This window comes from Mirounga leonina, unplaced genomic scaffold, assembly GCF_011800145.1.
Source record: "Mirounga leonina isolate KUSES-001 unplaced genomic scaffold, KU_Mleo_1.0 Mir_150, whole genome shotgun sequence".
In the NCBI taxonomy this organism is placed as follows: Eukaryota; Metazoa; Chordata; class Mammalia; order Carnivora; family Phocidae; genus Mirounga; species Mirounga leonina.
The window spans coordinates 5,478,652-5,497,521 of NW_023270374.1; the positions used below are offsets into that span (position 1 = coordinate 5,478,652).

At 42.5% G+C, this 18,870-nt stretch overlaps 1 protein-coding gene across 1 annotated transcript in view; it reads right to left on the reverse strand.

Moving 5' to 3' along the window:
- CFAP61 (cilia and flagella associated protein 61) overlaps positions 1–18,870 on the reverse strand; it is a 296,310-nt gene that overhangs the window by 91,924 nt on the left and 185,516 nt on the right. Inside the window, exons 17-18 of the mRNA XM_035006518.1 lie at positions 11,661–11,759; positions 6,130–6,298 (exon numbers count right to left, since the gene is read on the reverse strand). Of these exons, the coding sequence (XP_034862409.1) occupies positions 6,130–6,298; positions 11,661–11,759 (268 nt within the window). The remainder of the gene's footprint in view (positions 1–6,129; positions 6,299–11,660; positions 11,760–18,870) is intronic.

The following is an 18,870-nucleotide window of genomic DNA, read 5'->3' on the forward strand; positions in this document are numbered from 1 at the left end:
CTCAAGATGCTGAGAATGGAAGCCACTTAGTAAAGATGGAAGAACAAAAGATTGAAGGGTCTGAGTACCTGATGACATCAGGGAGCCACCTTACCAGACCTAGGTTGCTTTTCTCCAGATATTTTTAATGAGAGAAAGGAAGGAGGGAAGGAAGAGAGGGAGGGAGGGAGAGAAGGAGGGAAGAAGAAGTCCTAGAATTTCTGTGTTGTGAATATTTTTAAAAGCCAGAAAGTGTAATTCCTGGATCACATCTGTGAGAGAGGGAGGGCGGGGAGGGGAAAGGGAAAGGGAAAGGAAAGAGACAGAGAAAGAGGGAGAGAGGAGAGAGACAGGGGCAATGGCAAAGAACTCACAGTCTGGAGCCTTAGTTTAAATCCCAGTCTGTCACTTTGTCATCGTCTGACCCTAGACAAATCACCTCCGCTTCACTGCACCTTGGCTCCCTCATCCATAAAATGGGGATGAAAGTGGCATGGATCTTACCTTTGGAGATTTACTGCAAGAACTGCATCAGTTAACATGTGTGGCAGTCCCTCAACCTCTGTCAGGTGTTCCTACTGCCTTATGAGGGCCTGCCATGCCATGCTCACTGTCTCCTGTGCAGGACATTCCCCCTTGGTGGGGACCCCAACTCTGTTTTTGTTTTTTAAGATTTTATTTACTTATTTGAGAGAGAGAGAGAGTGCACAGTAGGGGGATCAGCAGAATGAAAGGGAGAAGCAGGCTCCCTGCTGAGCAGGGAGCCCAAGGAGGGGCTCACTCCCAGGACCCGGGATCATGACCTGAGCTGAAGGCAGACACTTAACCAACTGAGCCACACAGGCGCCCAAAACCCTGACTCTTGGGAAGTTGTTTCGTAGGATGAATAAGCACTGCATTCCCATTGCTTCTGGTAGTCTGTCTTCCATTGGCTTCCCAGGGCCATGACATAAAGTCTGATCTGTTTTCTGCATGTACACACCCTTCAAATATTTGAGAACAGCCATCCTGAAACTTCACCCCTGTGGCTGAACATCTGGGGCAACTTAGAGTCTCTGGATGTGCTTTAGCTTGATTTTTCCCATCTTAAATGTGACTCCAAGAAACAAATACTCCAGGCACCTCTGCTTTTGTGACATATTCTTTGACATGATCATGTTCAGCATGTAACGAGCTCATCACCTCTGTATTGCTGTTGCGAATTGTATCCTTTGTCGACATTAATGCTTTTCTTTCTCCAATTAATTCTGCTTTGTTGGATACTAATCTTGCCACTGCTTCTGATAGCCATTTGAATTTGCATGGCACATTTTGCTGGTGCGCTCTTAACTATCATTTCATTGAGAAACTTTGGGTGTCATTTCTTTTTTGGCATTTCTCTTATATTTTGTATTTGGTGCAAACACAGAGCCTCGCTGTCCTAACAGCACAGTGTAAAACCATGGCATTCACCATTGCAACTGTTGTTCTTCCTAATGCCATTCTGGTTTATACTTGTTGAAAGCGCTGTGGCTGTTTCTTTGTTTTCTTCCCTGTGCTTACACGAATAATGTTTCCTCCTGTCTTATCTTCTTCCGGGTTGGGAAGGTGAATTTACTTGTGCTGTTCAAAAGCATTCATTGATCTTATTCCTTCTACATATACCCAATATGTCAATACCCAAATATTACCTTTGGGTTTCCCCATTTAAGGCATTTCTTACTTCTACCTGGCCACCTCTCTCCCTATTTTCAAACAACTTGGTCTTGATTAGATTTAGATGAAGGCTTGTGATTACTCGTTTTGCATTTTTTCTCAGACTTACCAACAGACTTACAAACTTTTAAATTGTTTGGTGCTTGTCACTTATCTTTTTAAACTATCGTCAAGTCCTATCTTTTCCTTTCTGCCTCAGTTATTTGGAGTACACATTAAAGAACGAGAAAGATCATTCTTCTGAGACCTCACACATGGAACAGCTTTTTACCGTCTTCAAATAGGAGAGACTTAGGTGGGCATATAGTTATTGAATCACCACAGTCTCTTCAAAATTCTGTGTGGCTAATTTCATGTTCTTATGCCATTTCCTCCTGGAAAGGTAATTTGGGGGTGCCTGTCTTCTTTTTGTTCTATTTGCGGGGGAGGGTTGGTAATCTGTTATTTTTCTCTTGAAATTTGTGCATTTTTTCCCTACCATTCCCACAGAATCAATATTCCATCAGAATATAACTGGCTGAGAAATTTTGTCTTTCATTTTGCCTGGAATGTGCCCAACTGGATAATATGGTGTTAGGTAAGGAAAATTTTCTTCTAGCATATCTTTACTGTCTCTATTCTATTTGTCAGGGTGTCTTCTTTGGGAAAACCAATGATCTGTATGTGGCCTCCATGTTGATCACACCTTCTCGTCTCTTATGCCCTTTGCCCTCCAGGGGAGCTTTGTGCTTTGCCTTCAGCCTCTAACACTGGACAGCAGCAGTCCCGTCTCTTGATAGGGATTTAATTTCAAGCCTTTCTTACCCATCTTCCTTTTCATCTAATAATTCTGTGGCCTTCTCAGCTCAGCTTCTGCTCTTCGGATGGCTCCAGTGCCCATTTCAGAGGCTGGCTGATCAAACTGTACTGAGGAGGATGAACAGTTCTTGCAGTGTGTTCATGCATGCGTGTGTGTGTGTGTGTGTGTGTGTATGAATCACGCATTTTGGAATATCGTCAAGAGTGTGTTCTTTCTCTGATTTTTCCAAATGTGGTTCCCTTTCCCTCATTCCATGTTACACTTTTGTTCCTGGTGTCTCTTGCTATGCAATAAACTCACACCAAAACTGTGGCTTAAACAACCACCACCATTTTATTACTTTTCATGATTTTGTGGGCCAGAAATGTGGGTAGGGTTTGGCTGGGCAATTCCTTTATTCCATCTGTTAACAACAGAAGTCACTTGGTGATATTCGGCTGGTGGAGGGTCCAAGATGGCTTCACTCATGTGTCTGGTGCTTTGTCAGCAACGGCTGGAAGGCTGGGCTCTGTTGGAACTATCAGCTGGAGAACACATGCATGGCATGTCCAACATGCCCATCACAGGGTAGGCAGCTGGACTTCTTCAGTGGCCTCTCAGGGCTCCAGGAGCCACTGTTGCCATGAACAAGGAGACCCTGCATGGCCCCTGACCAAGCCTCAGAAGTCACACCACATCACTTCCTTTGTACTCTTATCAGTCAAGACAGTCACAAGCCTGCCCAGATTCAAGGGAAGGAAATGTAGACCTCATCTCTTGGAATGTTATTTTCCCCCTTTAATCATCCCAAACTCAGTGAGGTCTCTTCATGGTAAGCGCTGTTCTAGACACTGGGGAGTGCATCTCAGGTCTTACATGGGAAGAGTCAAAGTGTACACAGCTCTCTTTTCAGCTGTTTGTAGCAGGTTCTCACCTGGGCCTGCACCGTTCTGGATGCCCTGCTCTTATTTACCCCATCAAGGATGTAATTAGCCTCTGTGGAGCCCACATCATATTGCTGACCCACATCAAGCTCAATATAACTAACATCCCACCTTGCTTTGGTGGGATGTTCTTGCCCCACCTGCTGGCTTCTAGTGAGCATCACCCCTTTAAGAGCCCTTGCAAGTTAACACATTTTTATTCTTCCTCTTGTTGAGAAGCCCCAAAACCAGGCATGGGGAGGCATCTCTCTGTCTCTCCATGGCTCTCCATGTGCCACGGAGAGTGGCCAAGGACCTCAGTGGTAAGCTATACCAGAGCTTTGTGCATGAGCACCAGCATGTGCCCACCAACAAAAACAATGCAGTCAGTAGGCAGGGTGGGGAGGGGAGTTAGAGGGTACTGAATATGAGCTAGAGAAAGCTTCATCTTCCAAAATGGAAAGGTCATAGGCATTGTCAGGAGTTGATATATCAAAGATAAAACTTCTATAAACACATTATTTGGTGTTCTGGGGGGTAACCACTGAGGAACTAACAATAGAAATGCCTCCAGGTGGTTGCCCCTCGAAAGAGGGCTTGGAAGGTAGAGACCAGCCTGCCTCACACACAGCCCTGCAGCCCAATTTAATCTTTTACTTTGTGCATGGCTTTTCTGATAAAAAAAATTAAATGATATGTATTTGGATGTCAAAAATATAGCATAATATTTTAGAATGACTCATGCCATTTAAAGGTCTGTTTAGAGGTTAAAGTTTGTAATGATATTTTATAACAGGTTGCCTTCTTGCTTTGGATTTAAGCTTTATTTTCATCATTAAAATTTTTTTTTTTTCTAAATCACAAAATTGGGACAAAACCATGAGAGAGTTGAAGAGAAGGAGATAGGAAAATAAATAAGAACTGGAAGCCTTCCCCAGTGAATTCAGCAGCCTTTTTTGTATCACTCTATGTACCTTTAATTTTTATGTCCTTCTGGAAAAATTAAATTAGAACTCCCTTTATCACTTCTTCATTTCATTTTTCCCATTGTAAAAAGGGCAAGAGCTTAACGTGCCACAGACTAAAGCTGCAGGGGCAGCTGGACACACATGGGCAGATGCCCGAGTCTCTGGACAGCTGGCCGGGTCTTCCACTCACATTTTCCAAAGTCCACGATCTCAGGCAGCAGCTGGAACTCGGTGGGGCAGGTGGGGGTGGGGGGACAAGCTTAAGGGGTGTACGGTGTTTTCTCCTGGTTTAATGTTTAAAAAGAGGAATACTTAACTATCAAAATAAGGTATGCCTCCAGTTTGTGTTTATCCTTTAATCAGAAAAAAAAAATCCTTTTCTACACTATGAAAAGTGGATTTCTTTCGTAGCAGCAGTAGTGGTGGTAGTAGGAGGAGGAGGAGGAGGACAAGACAAGGAGGAGGAGGAGGAGGACAAGAAAGAAAAGCAATCCCTCAGAGGCTGAACCCTACTCAACATGGCCCGCTCACAAGCAGGGCTGGCCTCACCTGGAAGCTTCTTAGAACCGCAGTGTATCAGCCGCCCCCCAGCCCCTGCTCAGAATCTGCATTTTAACGAGATAGATGAACGGGGCTGTGGGTGCACATTATGGTTTGAGAGTGCTGCTCTAAGGTACAGATGAGAGATTCTAGGTCAAGAAAATTCAAGTCCTGGTTCTTAGCCTTAGCTTAGAATCATCTGAGTGTTGTTGTTTTTTTTAAATGCTAATTGCTGGGCTCCACCCCAGAATAATTAAAACAGAGCCTGGGCGGGGGGGGGGGGGGGGGGCCCTAGGCATGGGTATATTTCAAGTGTTCCAGCTGATGTCAACGTGTAGCCAAGGCTCAGAACATTAAGTACGTAATGCTGGGAGCTGCTCAGCTGTCTGTCCCCCATCGCACGCTGCCTCCTCCTGGCTGGGCTCTGTGAAGAAAACCTGCACACGCTTCCCCCTGTCAAATCCACCGCCATTCACAAAATGGCCTAACCCAGTACCAGATAAAGCATGGCAGCGCCTGGGGTGGGGGCGGGTTGCTCCATATTTGTCAGAAACAGACCCACCGTGGGAAGGCCCCTCTAGGTTCCCGGGAGAAAAAGACTTGGAGTTACAAAGTCAACCTCCTTTCATCAAAGAAATGCCTTATTTTTGTGAACCATATGAAACACTAATGTGTGTTGCAAAGCGAAAATATTAAAATTCGCTTCCCTAAGACATTGAACAGCTTCCGTTGTCTCCAGCAATGCTCTCCTCAAATGTGGTTTGAGAATTTCATCCAAATGGAAAGCATGGTCACTGAGTAATCAATCAGTCACATTTCCTAGTTTTATAACTGAGAGACAAAATAAAATAAGGGTTGACAGAAGGTGCGCATGTTTGAAATACTTTCGCATGAGCCCGTCACCACCGCCAAATGTTAGCCTCTTGAGGCATAAATTAATTTACCACAAACGCATGCCGAGTTGTGTCTGGATTCTGCTCTGGGGAGCAGGAAGTGTTAGACTTTTGGACAACAGCTTCAAGAATGACATTTCTCCAACTTGCTGTGATTTTTACCCTTGAGCAGAATGTTTTTCTTGGAATGGATTTCCGGGAGGAGATCCGGACATAATTCTCTTCACGTGTGTGCAGGCCTCTCTGGCACTTTTATGACGAGAGTGGCAGCTGTCCCGGTGGGAAGGCTCGCTCCCAACCCTGAGGACGTGTGCCCCGGATCACACACGGGCTGTTAGTCCCTGAGATCTCACCTGGTACTGCTGCCCGGTGCAAAGGATGAGATGGTCGTAGAGCACGATTTCCTCTTTGGAAAGCACCACGTGCTTGGCTGCTCGGTCTATGGCAGTCATTCTACCCACCACCACGTTGACCCAGGAGCACAGTGACATCAACGCGTAATCTTTGTCATGAAAACAGTGGCTACGGAGAGAAAAGCTCCGTCAGTGACATTTGAGCAGCTGACAGTGGGCATTAATTAGACATCTGGTGAGCTGGGTCAAGTCCCCTAGTGGGCCAAGTCTGTGCTCTTGCCGTGAGTATACCAGGACCCCGGCTAGATACCGGGAGATTTTTCGTTATGAGACGTGTAGTCACAGATTGACATCTTCGCATTAAAGCTAAATCGTTCCACCCGGCATAGGCCAGTCTACAACAGGGAGGGCGTGTGCATCTGTGTCTCTGTGAAATCATTAATATATACTTTTTCTTCTGCTTCTGTTTCATGGTGGATGTAAACTGACTTTAGCTGTTGAATTGTCATGTCGACCACAGACTCAGAAGGAATGAGGAAGAAGAAAGTGACATTGCTGAGGATTCCCAAAGGCAGGGGTCAAGGTCCTGAATATTGAGAACCCTTCATATTTGCTAATGTTTTTTTCAATAAATGACTCATTCTTAGAATTAGTGTATGGATTCATGCCAAAACAACTACACATTTTATTTAAAGATGTCAATTAGGGAATGATGTTTGCTGAGAGTATAGTCCCTAGAGACTTTTGGGATTCACTCTGTAGAGCAAAGGTGATTTGTGGGGAACTGGTACTTCTGCAAACAGTGGGTCCAGATGGATAGGTTTTCTTCTCTGGGTTCCATTTGAGTTTGAGCATTCTACCCTAATGTGAGAAAAGTGGGGTTTTGGTGGCTTTAGGTTTATTTAAATAAAGAGTTTTATGAGGGTGGTTTCCAGAATTTTTTGAAAGGTCTGACCTCATGAACATGACCTTTTATTGATCCTGTTCTAAAGACCCAGAGTATAGGATGGCAGAATAGTACGTGTTTCATTTACTTTTTTAATGAATTTATTTAGAGAGAGGGTGAGAGGGGGAAGGGGCAGAGGGAGAGAGAAGAATTTCAAGCAGACTTCGAGTTGAGCATGGAGCCTGACATGGGGCTCGATCTCATGACCCTGAGATCATGACCTGAGTGGGATGCTTAACCGACTGAGCCACCCAGGCACCCCAACATCTTTCATTTAAATCTAGGCTTTTCTGTGCCATGGTCTGTGTCCCTGATTTGTCACCAATGAGAGTGGACCCCGGGGACTCTGCATGCCCTTTCAATACTTCAGTTTCTTGATCTCTTGACATGAGGTAACTGCCCTCCTCACATGCCTTGGCCATTGTACGGGATGAACATGAGAACGTTAAGGATGCTGTTTTGTCAAGTGGGATGCGTATGTGAAGGGTATTGTTCTAAATAATATTAATGATGCATAATCCTGTTTACCCTCCTTGGAGGCAAACAGGATTGTGAAGTGGTAATGGCAGAACATTTTTTCTTTTTGATCCACACATGAGTCTGCTCTTACCACACAAAAAGAATTCTCGTAATGGATGCACATTAGACCCCGTTATAAGGGCCTGTGAAAGAGAAGGGGGCTCTGGGCTTTGTATCTCTCCATGAAACAACACTTAAAAACAAGAAAATTTCTTTTTAATAAGAAAAGAAAATCAGGGACTGGCCTGTCATCAGAATATAATAGATAGTGGGATGAAATTCTCTTTTAAAAAACCATTTTGGTAGCTCGAAGGAAAACAGGAAATTTCGCTGATTTTACACATTCATGAGAGACCCACAAAGGACTGTCCTTATTTGCTACACCGTCTCTTCATAATAGGAATGGTACTGTCAGTTGTCCAAGATAAGGAAAAATTAAATATAGTTCGTTCACAGGGATTAGTCTTATGAGGGTTTGCTCAAAGATAAAAGTTCTCAGGGGAAATTTGGGGAAGGTTAAGACAGTGTTATTTTTAATGACAGCAGGACAGTAATGTTGATAATGTCAGAATGCATATTTCAGAGTTAAAATCTGAAGCTCTGTCCCGTGGGAACTGGCATTAGGAATACTGGTTTTTTTAGGAACCTTCGGAAGCACTGAAGAATGTGGGGTGCTTGCTTTTACAGTCTGTTACTACACTGAGTGACATCTGTCAGTTTAAAGTATCACTGTGTAGGTGACTACTGTTCATTCTGGGTCTTCCTTAATGTATCCATCAGGTAGGTGAAATTAGCCATTGGATACTGTTGGTGATAGTTTTCCAGAATTATTTCCTAAGCAAAGTTAATGAGCATTAGGATTCTAACATGGCAGGGACTGTCTCATGGATTGGTGACAAGAGAAAGACCTCCACTAGAGTTCTCTGGAAGAAAGAGAAAGAACCAAAGAAGGAACATCAATAAAACTTCAGGTTTCTCAAGTGAGCTTGACCCTGACTCAACACTAATGTGAAAGTTTGTCTTCATAGAACATTCTGGAAACAGGTAATAAGGAAAAAAAAAAAAACAGAATTGCAGGATGGGGAAATTTCTGGAAGGGGACACATGTACACAGTGGCCAGCTTGCCCCCACAGCCAGTGGTCAGAAGACTTAGGCCAAAGCTCTAGGTGCAAAATTACAAGCAAACTCCAGGGGAGCAATTACAAGCAGGCTGGAGACATGCACTTCATGAAATCAGAACCCTTCAGAACTGGAAAGAACCTCAGAGGTTTTCATAAATGATTTACTGTGTCACTCTGAAGAAGGAACATCACAATTAACATTCGCTATTCAGGGTTGATTGTCCAATTAGTGGATTTCTCCTGCTTCCGGTTTCTCCTCTCCTCCCACTGCCTTCCTTTCTGCTGTATCCCAGCATGTCATTAGCACCTCTACAAGAAACTGGCCGGGGGGGGGGGGGGGGGACGTGGGCGAGACAAAAAAATGGCTGTTCAAAAATTAATAACAACAATAATCAAAACACTGGCTAGGGCAAAGTTGAAAATTTGTATTCAGAATGAGGAATTTAAATTATTAAATTTATGGATGTCAAGATATTAGTTATCCATGGCCAGAGATCATTTCCTTTATTGAGGTAGGAGGACCATTTGAAAGGCAACATCCTATTTACATTTCAATTTGTGGCTTCTAAGAATTATGATAACATGAGTCTTCCACCCAGAGGCATCTGGCTGCATTGTTTAGTCCCTGTCCATAACCTGATTGAGAGAACTTTTGCAGGTACTTTTGGATGCAACTTTCATCTGTTTGACATTATTTATTACCTGCTGTGCGCCAAGCACTGTCCCAGATGCTGGGGACACACTGTGAACAAGACAAAAAAAATCCCTTCCCTATAGTAAACTAATGTTTACTATAGTAAACTCTATAGAGTTTACATTATAGGTTAAGGATTCAGAATATAAAGAATAAACGTGATCTTAAAAGGCAAATTATAAAATATTTAGAAGAATTTCTGTAGCAAGAAAAAAACAAAGCAGAGGAAGGAGGACTGGAGTGTGTTGGGCGTGTGAAAAGTTGACATTTAAGCCAAGACTCCAAGGTGGAGACCTGCCCGCTGTGTTTCAGAAACATCAAGGAGACTATGGTGGCTAGAGTGGAGAAAACAAGGGTAACAGTGGTAAAAGATGAAGTCAAAGAAGTAAGCAGACAGGGATGGATTTTAGGTTGGAACTTTCTAGAAGTTTCTGTGAGGATGGAAATATTCTGTAGCTGTGCTACCTGATATGGCAGCTACTAGCCATGTGGAGCTGTCTGAGCACTCCAAAATATAGCTAATGTAATTGAGGAGCTGAATTTTTAATCTCATTTAACTTTACTGAAGTTACATTTAAATAGCCCCATGTGGCTAGTAGCCACCATATTGAACAGTGCTGTTCTAGGCTGTTCTGTAGTTGACACGATCCGATTCATATTTGTGTGGCATTGCTCTGGCTATTGTGTTGAGAATATGGAGAGGCAAGGACGGAAGCAGGACCACCAGGTGACTCTCCACCTAGCCACATGTGGGTCCCATGCTGAATCACACCAGCAGAAAGCCATTTGCTAGCTGTTCTCTCCTGTAGCATACCTAACATGGGGGCTGACAGAAACCTTCATCAAGCTGACTAAACTGCTCTTCATGAGACGTTAATCAACAAGACCAACATTTCCTGGGAATCGTGTCATTTGGAAGACAGGCAATGATGGAAGGATGCACAAGGGTTGATCCTCTACCCTTTGTCAGAACTTGCTGTTATAGTAATTTTAACAGAAAAACTCCAGCAAGGTTGGCTTATCATACACTTTTCACAGTCAAAAAATCCAAAGCTCAGAGAAATGAAATCCCCTTTGTAATAGGGGCATCCACCTGAATCCGCACCTATCTGGCTCAAAACCCATGCCTTTTTTACTGCCCTGATGCTGTCCTTCAAGAAAAATAAAATTTCAAAGTCTGATGAAAATATTAGGTCAAAGTGAGCCTGGTTCTGCTGGCAAAGAGTTGTGGCCGTTTTTCTCACTGTTTGAAGATCTCTTCATCATGGATTCTAAAATGAACACCCTGAGAGGGAACAATTTCCTTCCTCCTCGTTGGAAAAATTGGGACATTGTTTCTAGAGGTGAGGAGCCTAGTAATTCTTGTACCCATGCTTTGCTACAGGAAATTAAAATTAATGCCAGCTGTGTGATAATGAAATGGCATTTTCTAGAACAGATGTTGACAAAGAGTGATTCTACTGGGATGCAAACAATGAAGCTTGCCCAGACCGGCAAGAAGGTCGTAGCAGATCAGCCCCTCATGACAAAGGGCCCGGGGTTAGGGGTGTGAGAGCCACACCCCAGCAAAGTGCCCCGTCTTCATCTCCCAACTCTGAGCCTTGGGGGAGTAACCTGGTCTGATGCAAATACAGTCACCAAGCTTCCCTGCGCTGTAGTCTCACTTGGAAGCCAAGTGCAGGAGGTAGCCGTGTCAGCAGGTTGGAAGAGGGCAGACATCCCCCCACAAATACAAAATGGCAGCCCAACTCTCCATTCCCTCATTAACAGAGTTGTACTTATATGTTCTAAGTGAGTTTGAACTCTGGGAGAAAAGCCTGCCACCCTTCCCTTTCCAGTATGAAATCGACTACAGTTGACCCCTGAACAACACGGGTTTGAACTGCATGGGTCCACTTACACATGGATTTTTTTTTTTTCCTCCGTAAATACAGTACAGGGCTGTAAATGTATTTTCTCTTCCTTGTGATTTTCTTAGTAACATTTTCTTTTCTCTAGCTTACTTTAAGAATACAGTATATATTACATGTAACATACAAAATAATTGACTGCTTATGTTATTGGTAAGGCTTCTGGTCAACAGTAGGATATTACTGGTTAAGATTTAGGGGAGTCAAAAGTTGCTTGCAGATTTTGGACTGCATGGGGGTCAGCACCCCTATAACCCCGTGTCATTCAAGGGTCAACTGTGTTGTCCACACAAATGAGGACATTTAGGCCTCAGAATGAAAAAACAAATGGAATTCTTACTCGCTTGCTAAAAACTTCCTTTGTTCGGTGCCCAGAAGCTTTTTTCCAGGGAGTCCATGGGTTGAAATCAGGGTGAGATTACTAAACTTCAGGTGAGAGCTAAGGAGAGAGAAGAGAACACATAAAAAAGGAGGTAAAGCCGGACTTGGTGAATTATAATTCCATTTAACCTTATTTCATGTGTCATCCAATTGTTGCACTTTTCTTTTCAGCAACTCTTTTTGCACAAACCTTCCCACAGAACCGACCATTTCAATGAAAGAAGGAAGATGGTTCTGGAGCAGCTAACTGCAGAAGCTTCCCAAAGCTACAGTACTGTCATGCCAGGTACCATTTCATTTTTTTAAAATTTGCTTCTCCGAGTGAAGCAAAATAAAGCCCAACATTGGGAGGAGGGAGGAAAACTGAATATAAACTAATGCACAGTTCAAATTTCAGACTACTTCTAAGAATTGCTTGGGATCACAACCACCATAGCTGACACCTTCTGAATGCTTACCATCAAGTGCTTTGTGCGTCCCTCATTTGGTCCTCGAAGCAGCAATACCATGAGGTCAGTAAAAATATCCCTATTTATTATGTGGAACTGAGGCAAAGTGATGTGCTCAAGACTATACAGCAGGAGAGTCTGAAGGCAGGGCATGAAGCCAGGCTGTCTGGTTCCAGCATCTTCTCACCTAACCTCTGTCTCCATTGTCCTGTAGACACCAAGCTGTTGACAAGGATCCAAAGATCATCTAATCCCCACTGGTCAACATTAACTTTATTATTTTCATATATATATATATATACATACATATATATGGCACACCTTGCATTTACTACAAAAGATATATATATATATATATATATATTATTTTCAGATCTCTCTTTCCCTCATATATATATTACTCAAATCAGATACCAAAATATCACCTAGGAGAAAATTCTAGAAGGTTGCTTTTAGAAGCAAAACTGCTTTATATTTGCATCAGACTTTCCAGGGCCCGAGACACGTTCATGGACATTATCATAGAGATTAATCTTCAAGGCGGTTTGTGCCAGAGGCAGGGGGCAGGTTGTTATTATCTGCATTTCATATATTATCAAAATACCAGGTAATTTGTTCACGGTCCCGAAGCTCACGGGCAGCAGGACCCGAGGTGAGAGCCGTGTCTCTTCTGACCCCCAGCAGTGCCCTCTGCATTCACTTGGCTGTCCTCTAAACAGTCCCATGAGCGATGTTGGGTAGCTCGACGCAAGCACGTAAGCAGAGGCTGCTAAGGACTGACATGCTCAAGACTCACTCCCTATTTCCCCTTATGTATTAAAATACTCTTGCCGCAAATTTGCCCTCCAGCTCAAGTCAGCAAAACTTTATGGGTGAGTTGATCTTTTCATAGGATGGTGAGAAAGATATTTCTCTCTAAAATCTCTTCTGAGTTCACACCTCCCCTTAAACCAACCAAATGCCAAGAAAGAAACCTTCACCAGGTTCAAGGGGAAAACCTGCCCTCCTTTCCCATGAGGAAGTTGGAAATTTTCCAAACGTGGAAATGCTATCAATTTACTGACAATCTGTTAAGTACCACTAAAAACAGGAGACTTTTGGTAACGGCATGGGCCAGCAATGTAATAAAACTCAACTGCACCTGACATTTAAAAATAGCTAAATATTATGAAAGGTTGTGTTCTGAAGTCTCTAAGGATGCATGTCATTTAAGAATGAATATTCCTATTTGATACAAAGAAAACCAAGCACATCTTATCCTCTAATAATAAGAATAAAATTTTTGAATATGTTCAAATAACATAAAGGTCACAATTAACCCCAGCTACTTTGCACACTGATGACAGGTCTTTAATCTAGTTCCATTTAACAGAAAATGCAAATAATAATACGTGTTTATGCCCACATGAAGTTAAAATTTATTTTGGCTTTGGTGCCTATGTGATGGAAATGTGTTTTATGTTGGACTAATAATACAGTTATATACAGGCCGTTTTTACAGCTCTATGTGAACAGGCGGCTTAGTAATTATCCAGCTATATCTTTTACTACAAAAACAATCCCTTTGGCACTGAATAATTTGAACGATCTAACAACATGGATCAAATGACTCCTAAATTGCCAAATTGCCACACTATAATATCCTGAATTATGCAATTGTGCAATTAAGGACTTCTCCAAAAGATTTTGAGTGGGGGGCATTGTCTGGATTTTTATCTATAAGGGCACCAGCTTTCCACTCCTTTTCTTTCACCTTAGCTAAATTCCTTTTGCCTTCTTCACTGTGGCTGCTCTGGTCTTTTATCCAGTCCTCAAGGTCACTACTTTAGCCTTTCTTGTTCTCCCTCTGGTCCCCTTTCCTCATTCTCAAGTGAGTACATCTCCCACATCATAAAGAAAACAGAGACCAGCCACCAGGCTCCCCCCAACCCCATTTCCCTTCTTGTTACCACCAGTAACATCGACAAGAGCATTCTTCCATTCCCCCTAATTCAGAAGACAGGTTCTCCCCATTAACCCTGTCTCTTCTTCATGTTCCTCCCCTATCTCTCCCTATTTCTATACCAGCACTCTTTTCTTACAACTGTACTTAATAAACCTGGAAGTAACCAGTACATGCTGATAAGGTGGAATCATGCAGTCAACAGGGGCCATGGCCCTGCTTGTCTGTTTCTCCAAGACGGCTTCCATTCTCAAGGTCCCCTCAGGCCCAAGGTGGTTTCTGGAGCTCCAGACATCACATCCCATATCCACATTATAGGCAGAAGGAAGGAGGAATGGGTGGAAAGGGCTGCCCATTAAGAAGAGACTAAAATTCTCATGTGATATTTCTGCTTACGTGGCCGAAACTCAGTGATACAGCCTAGGCATTTGGAAATGGTGGTAGAACAATGTGGCAGAACAGAAACATGGGGTAGAAAGGGAATCTGGAAAATGTGGTTTTTCAAAAACCACATTGCCCAAGGTTCTGTTACCAGGAACAAAGTGCAGCATACATACTGGGAGGCAACTAGAAATCTCTACTCATGCTGACTCATGAAAGAAGGATAGGTGGGCATGGGGGAAGATCCTTCTATCAGTCAGGGTCCAGGCAGGTAATAGGTGGCTAACTCCATGGGGTTCAAATGGACCGAGGCAGAGGTGTGTGCAGGGTTCTAGGAACCGGAAGGGGATGGGGAGTCATCCAGGAACTCACAAGTGTAGGATGCTATTCCTGATGTGAATGGAGGAAATAGGGACGGCGGGAGCGATGACAGAAACCCCAGCCAAAAGCTGCAGCCATAGAACATGCTGCCTGGGACAACATTATCTTAAGGTTCTCTTCTATGATTGTTTTTTGCACCAGGTCCTCCTCCTTTGCCCATCTATCCCTGCTCACGAGCTTCCCAATCTTCGTGCCTGCTTCCTGGGCCATGCTGCCTACCACCATGACTTCCTGTTACATATTTACACTATACCTTCCTTCTGAGCTTGAAACCCAATTTCCAAATGCCTACCAGTCCTAATGGGGCTGCTCCATAGGCATTCCAAATTCAGTATGTGTCCAAAGACAGGTCTTTGGAGTCCCATTCCGTTGCTCCTTTACCTCCATCAAAGGCATGACCAACTAACCACCTCTCAAGTTAGGGATTGGAGAGTCAACTTCAGACTCCTCCCCTCTTTCTCACTTTCCACAACTGGTCACCACGTCCAGTCACTTTTACCTAGTCCAAATGTCTTGAATGCGCCCCGCCCGACATTCCTGGGACACATTGCCATAGCTCACCTTCTTGCCTAGAGAAAGTCTCAGGTGCGTTTCTCTGGCACAAGTCTCTCTCTCCTGCCCTTCTTCCACACAGCCATTGGAAACCTCTTTTTAAATTAAATCAAATCTCAATCATTCCTGGTTTTAGGTTTCCACATTGGCTCACCACTTTGATAGCAGCAGAGCAGAGTGGCTAAGACCATGGGCTCAAGAGTCAGATTGCCTCAGTTGGACCCCAGGCTCCAGTACCTTCTAGCCTTTTGACCTTGGGAAAGTGGCAATTTATTTAACCTCTCTGTGGCTCAGTTTCCTAATCTGTAAAATGGGAATAATAGAACCTAATGCCTTATAGGGGTGCTGTGAGGTATAGTATCTGTAAAAATGTTTAGAATATTGCCTGCTGCATAGAACATTTGCAATAAATAACAATTTTAAATAAAATACTTTAAAACATTAAGGTCATATGCGTGAGCATGGTATGTAAGGCCCTTATATCAGGGCCTAACCTAACCTCTTTAATCTTCTTGTTATTCAGTGAAGGTTCCCTGCCTCTTTCATGCCTTTATATGAATGTGTCCACATTTTTCTCCAAGCTTGTATTTTTTTAATTTAATTTTTAATCTGATTCAGAAACATCCAAGTATTTAATTTCTTAAATTGATAACTATCTAAAAATATTGCTCAGTCAGTTAAGCATCTGCCTTCGGCTCATGTCATGATCTCAGGGTCCTGGGATCCAGGCCCACCTTGGGCTCCCTGCTTAGCAGAAAGCCTGTTTCTCCCTCTCCCTCTGCCTACCGCTCTCCCTGCTGTGTTCTCTCTCTCTCTGTGTCAAATAAATAAATAAAATCTTTAAAAAATAATAAAAATATTGGTCCAAGATAATAAAGTTTATAATGTACAATTTTAGTAGATTTTAGCTCTTCTGAGGATGAAATATGGAGAACAAATGTTTCAGACTTTTAATTTGATGACCAATGAATATTTTAAAAGTTCCTGCAAACAGAGCAGTGAGTCACCGGGTACATCTTGGATTTGGACACACAGTAGACAAAATGGCAGGAACAGCAGGACCACAGAAAAAACACAGTTCTCAGATCTAATGGTGTTGGCTTCATGTACATAAACAATATCTAACATCACTGCGAGCCCTCTACTCCAAAATCAAAGGTCATGGTGTCATGGAAAAAAATTTTAAAAAGTTCAAGTTAAGTGCTCAAGCCAATGAAACATTAAACAAGTGCACCTGCATTTTCACAGCAGATAATTCCAGTGGGGATTTTATGTTGCTGTGGATACAAAGGGAGGAACAGCTCAAAGATACTTGTAAAGCAGGGAGGGATTAGAGTATCCAGGGAAATAAGTAAAAGGTATTGCGTTTCATTCCATGCTTCAGGACAGCTACAAAATTAGGTCTAAACATCCTTATCCTTCAAATAAAGAGGGTCACATTGCCAATTTATTGTGAACACGATAAAAGAAACATAAAACTTTTCATGTTGCTTACCCTTCTGGGCAATAGAAACCTGTCAGCCTGCCAAGTGAATGCTTATTATTTTTATTTTTAAATTTTTCCTGTTTTTTTTTTTTTTTGGCATAGCAAGGGCAACCAAAGCCAGTGATTTAATAAACTGCTTTCATTAATGCTTTTATTTGAATAAATAGATAATGCAGAGAGAAAATAATTATCTCACATCAATCTAAATGTTACCATTTAATTTACTAAAATCTCTGCTTTCTGAATTGTTCACAACAATGACAAAAATGTTTGCCAAATTACAGTAAATCCTAGCTCAAGACAGGTATTTAACCTAACTGCTTATTTAAGGAGTCAAAGAATAACTCAGATCTAATTCAGTCTTAATGATATTCACGCAATGTCACAAAATTCATGGTGAAATGCTATAGATGGAACTTAAAAGTTGGGAGTTATGTGAATTTCCAATACCAAAAGAAAAATATAAGGCAAACGAGTCAAAATATTTATGATACATTTATTAAGAGAATCTACCCGTTTTTCCCTGAAAAAATTTTTAACTTTCTTTGGCAATATTATTTTGTTTAGATCACCAAAAGAGATTTTTTTTTTTTGACAAGGACCTTGGCTCCTTCGTTTTTGTTGTGTTAGTAAAAACAGCACTGCCCCTGGCCACCCAGCTGTCAGTAATGACACACTCGGACCTCCAGGGGGAGACCAAAGAAAGAGAGACCCAAAGAGGGTGTGGTTAAGGATTCTGAGCACTTCTAAAAGTGGGTGGAGTGTTCATGGGGTGAGGGAGAAGTTCAAAGCTCTCTCCCTAACCCTTTTTCTCTCTTCTCTTGGGTGCCATCTTGTGTGGCTCTCCTATTCATGGAAGCCTCCCCCCCCACCCCCCACCCCCCACCCACCCCACCCCTGCCGTAGGAACCAGCATGGGGTCTGGAGAAAAGGACCAAGCAGCAAGTCCCTTAAATCTGCCTGAGTCCAGGCTTGTGTCCTGGGACAACGAATCTAGAATCAACACTGAACCCAACAATAAGGTCTGGGTGCCTGCCTGGAGTAACGTAGGTGCTCTGTGAATTCTCCAGGGACCCATCAGGAGAGTTGGGTGGTGCCCGAGGTAAGGGACTAGGGGGAAGGTCTGGGGATTCAGGATCTCAGATGAATAGCTTGTGTATCTCTGCATAAAAGTAAAACATAAACCTTACTAAAAAAAATGAAAACGAATGTAATGTTTGAAATGGTCACTGAACGAAGAATAAAATTTGGAAGTTCTGGCAAAAGAAACTAAGATGAAATTGAATTTTGCTTTATAATGTATGGGAAATGATTATATATATATGAAGTAAAAATGTTATACATTTATACTTTGAACATATTTTTATATACATGGAGCATATACAAGATGTAATACCAAGACGGTAGTTACAAAAGACCAGCTGGAAAGCCTTTGCACGCAAGAGATGGCAAAATATAAGACACCAATCAGTCAGGTCCCTAAGACTGGAATAAAGCATTGTGGGGATTCAACAGTGAGTGAGATCACTTCTGGAGGCGTGGGAGTGGGGATGAGGACGGGTTTTATGTTTGAAGCAAATGCTGGTGGATACAAGGCTTTATTAACACCATAGGGTCAGGTTTCCTCATGCTTGACAGATAGATCTTGTTGGACCTTTATTCTTAATGGTGATAGTTTAAGCATGAAGTATATGAAATGCTTTCTACTAGGTCCAATTTAGCGTGTAAATACAATGATAATGGGGTAATGACTTCAGCTATGTCATGTTTAATGATAAGTTAATAATTATGCCTGGTAAGCCCTGAAGTAATGATATGACCTAGAAGTTATATGATTTGTTGAGAATTAGAAAATGTGGTTGGGAAAACAAGCTCATAAAAACAGGTTAATTACAATGACCAGTTATAGGGGGAAATAGGTTTCCTTATGGATAAGACTGCCAATTTTGAGAAAATGTCTACATAAATGGTGACAATA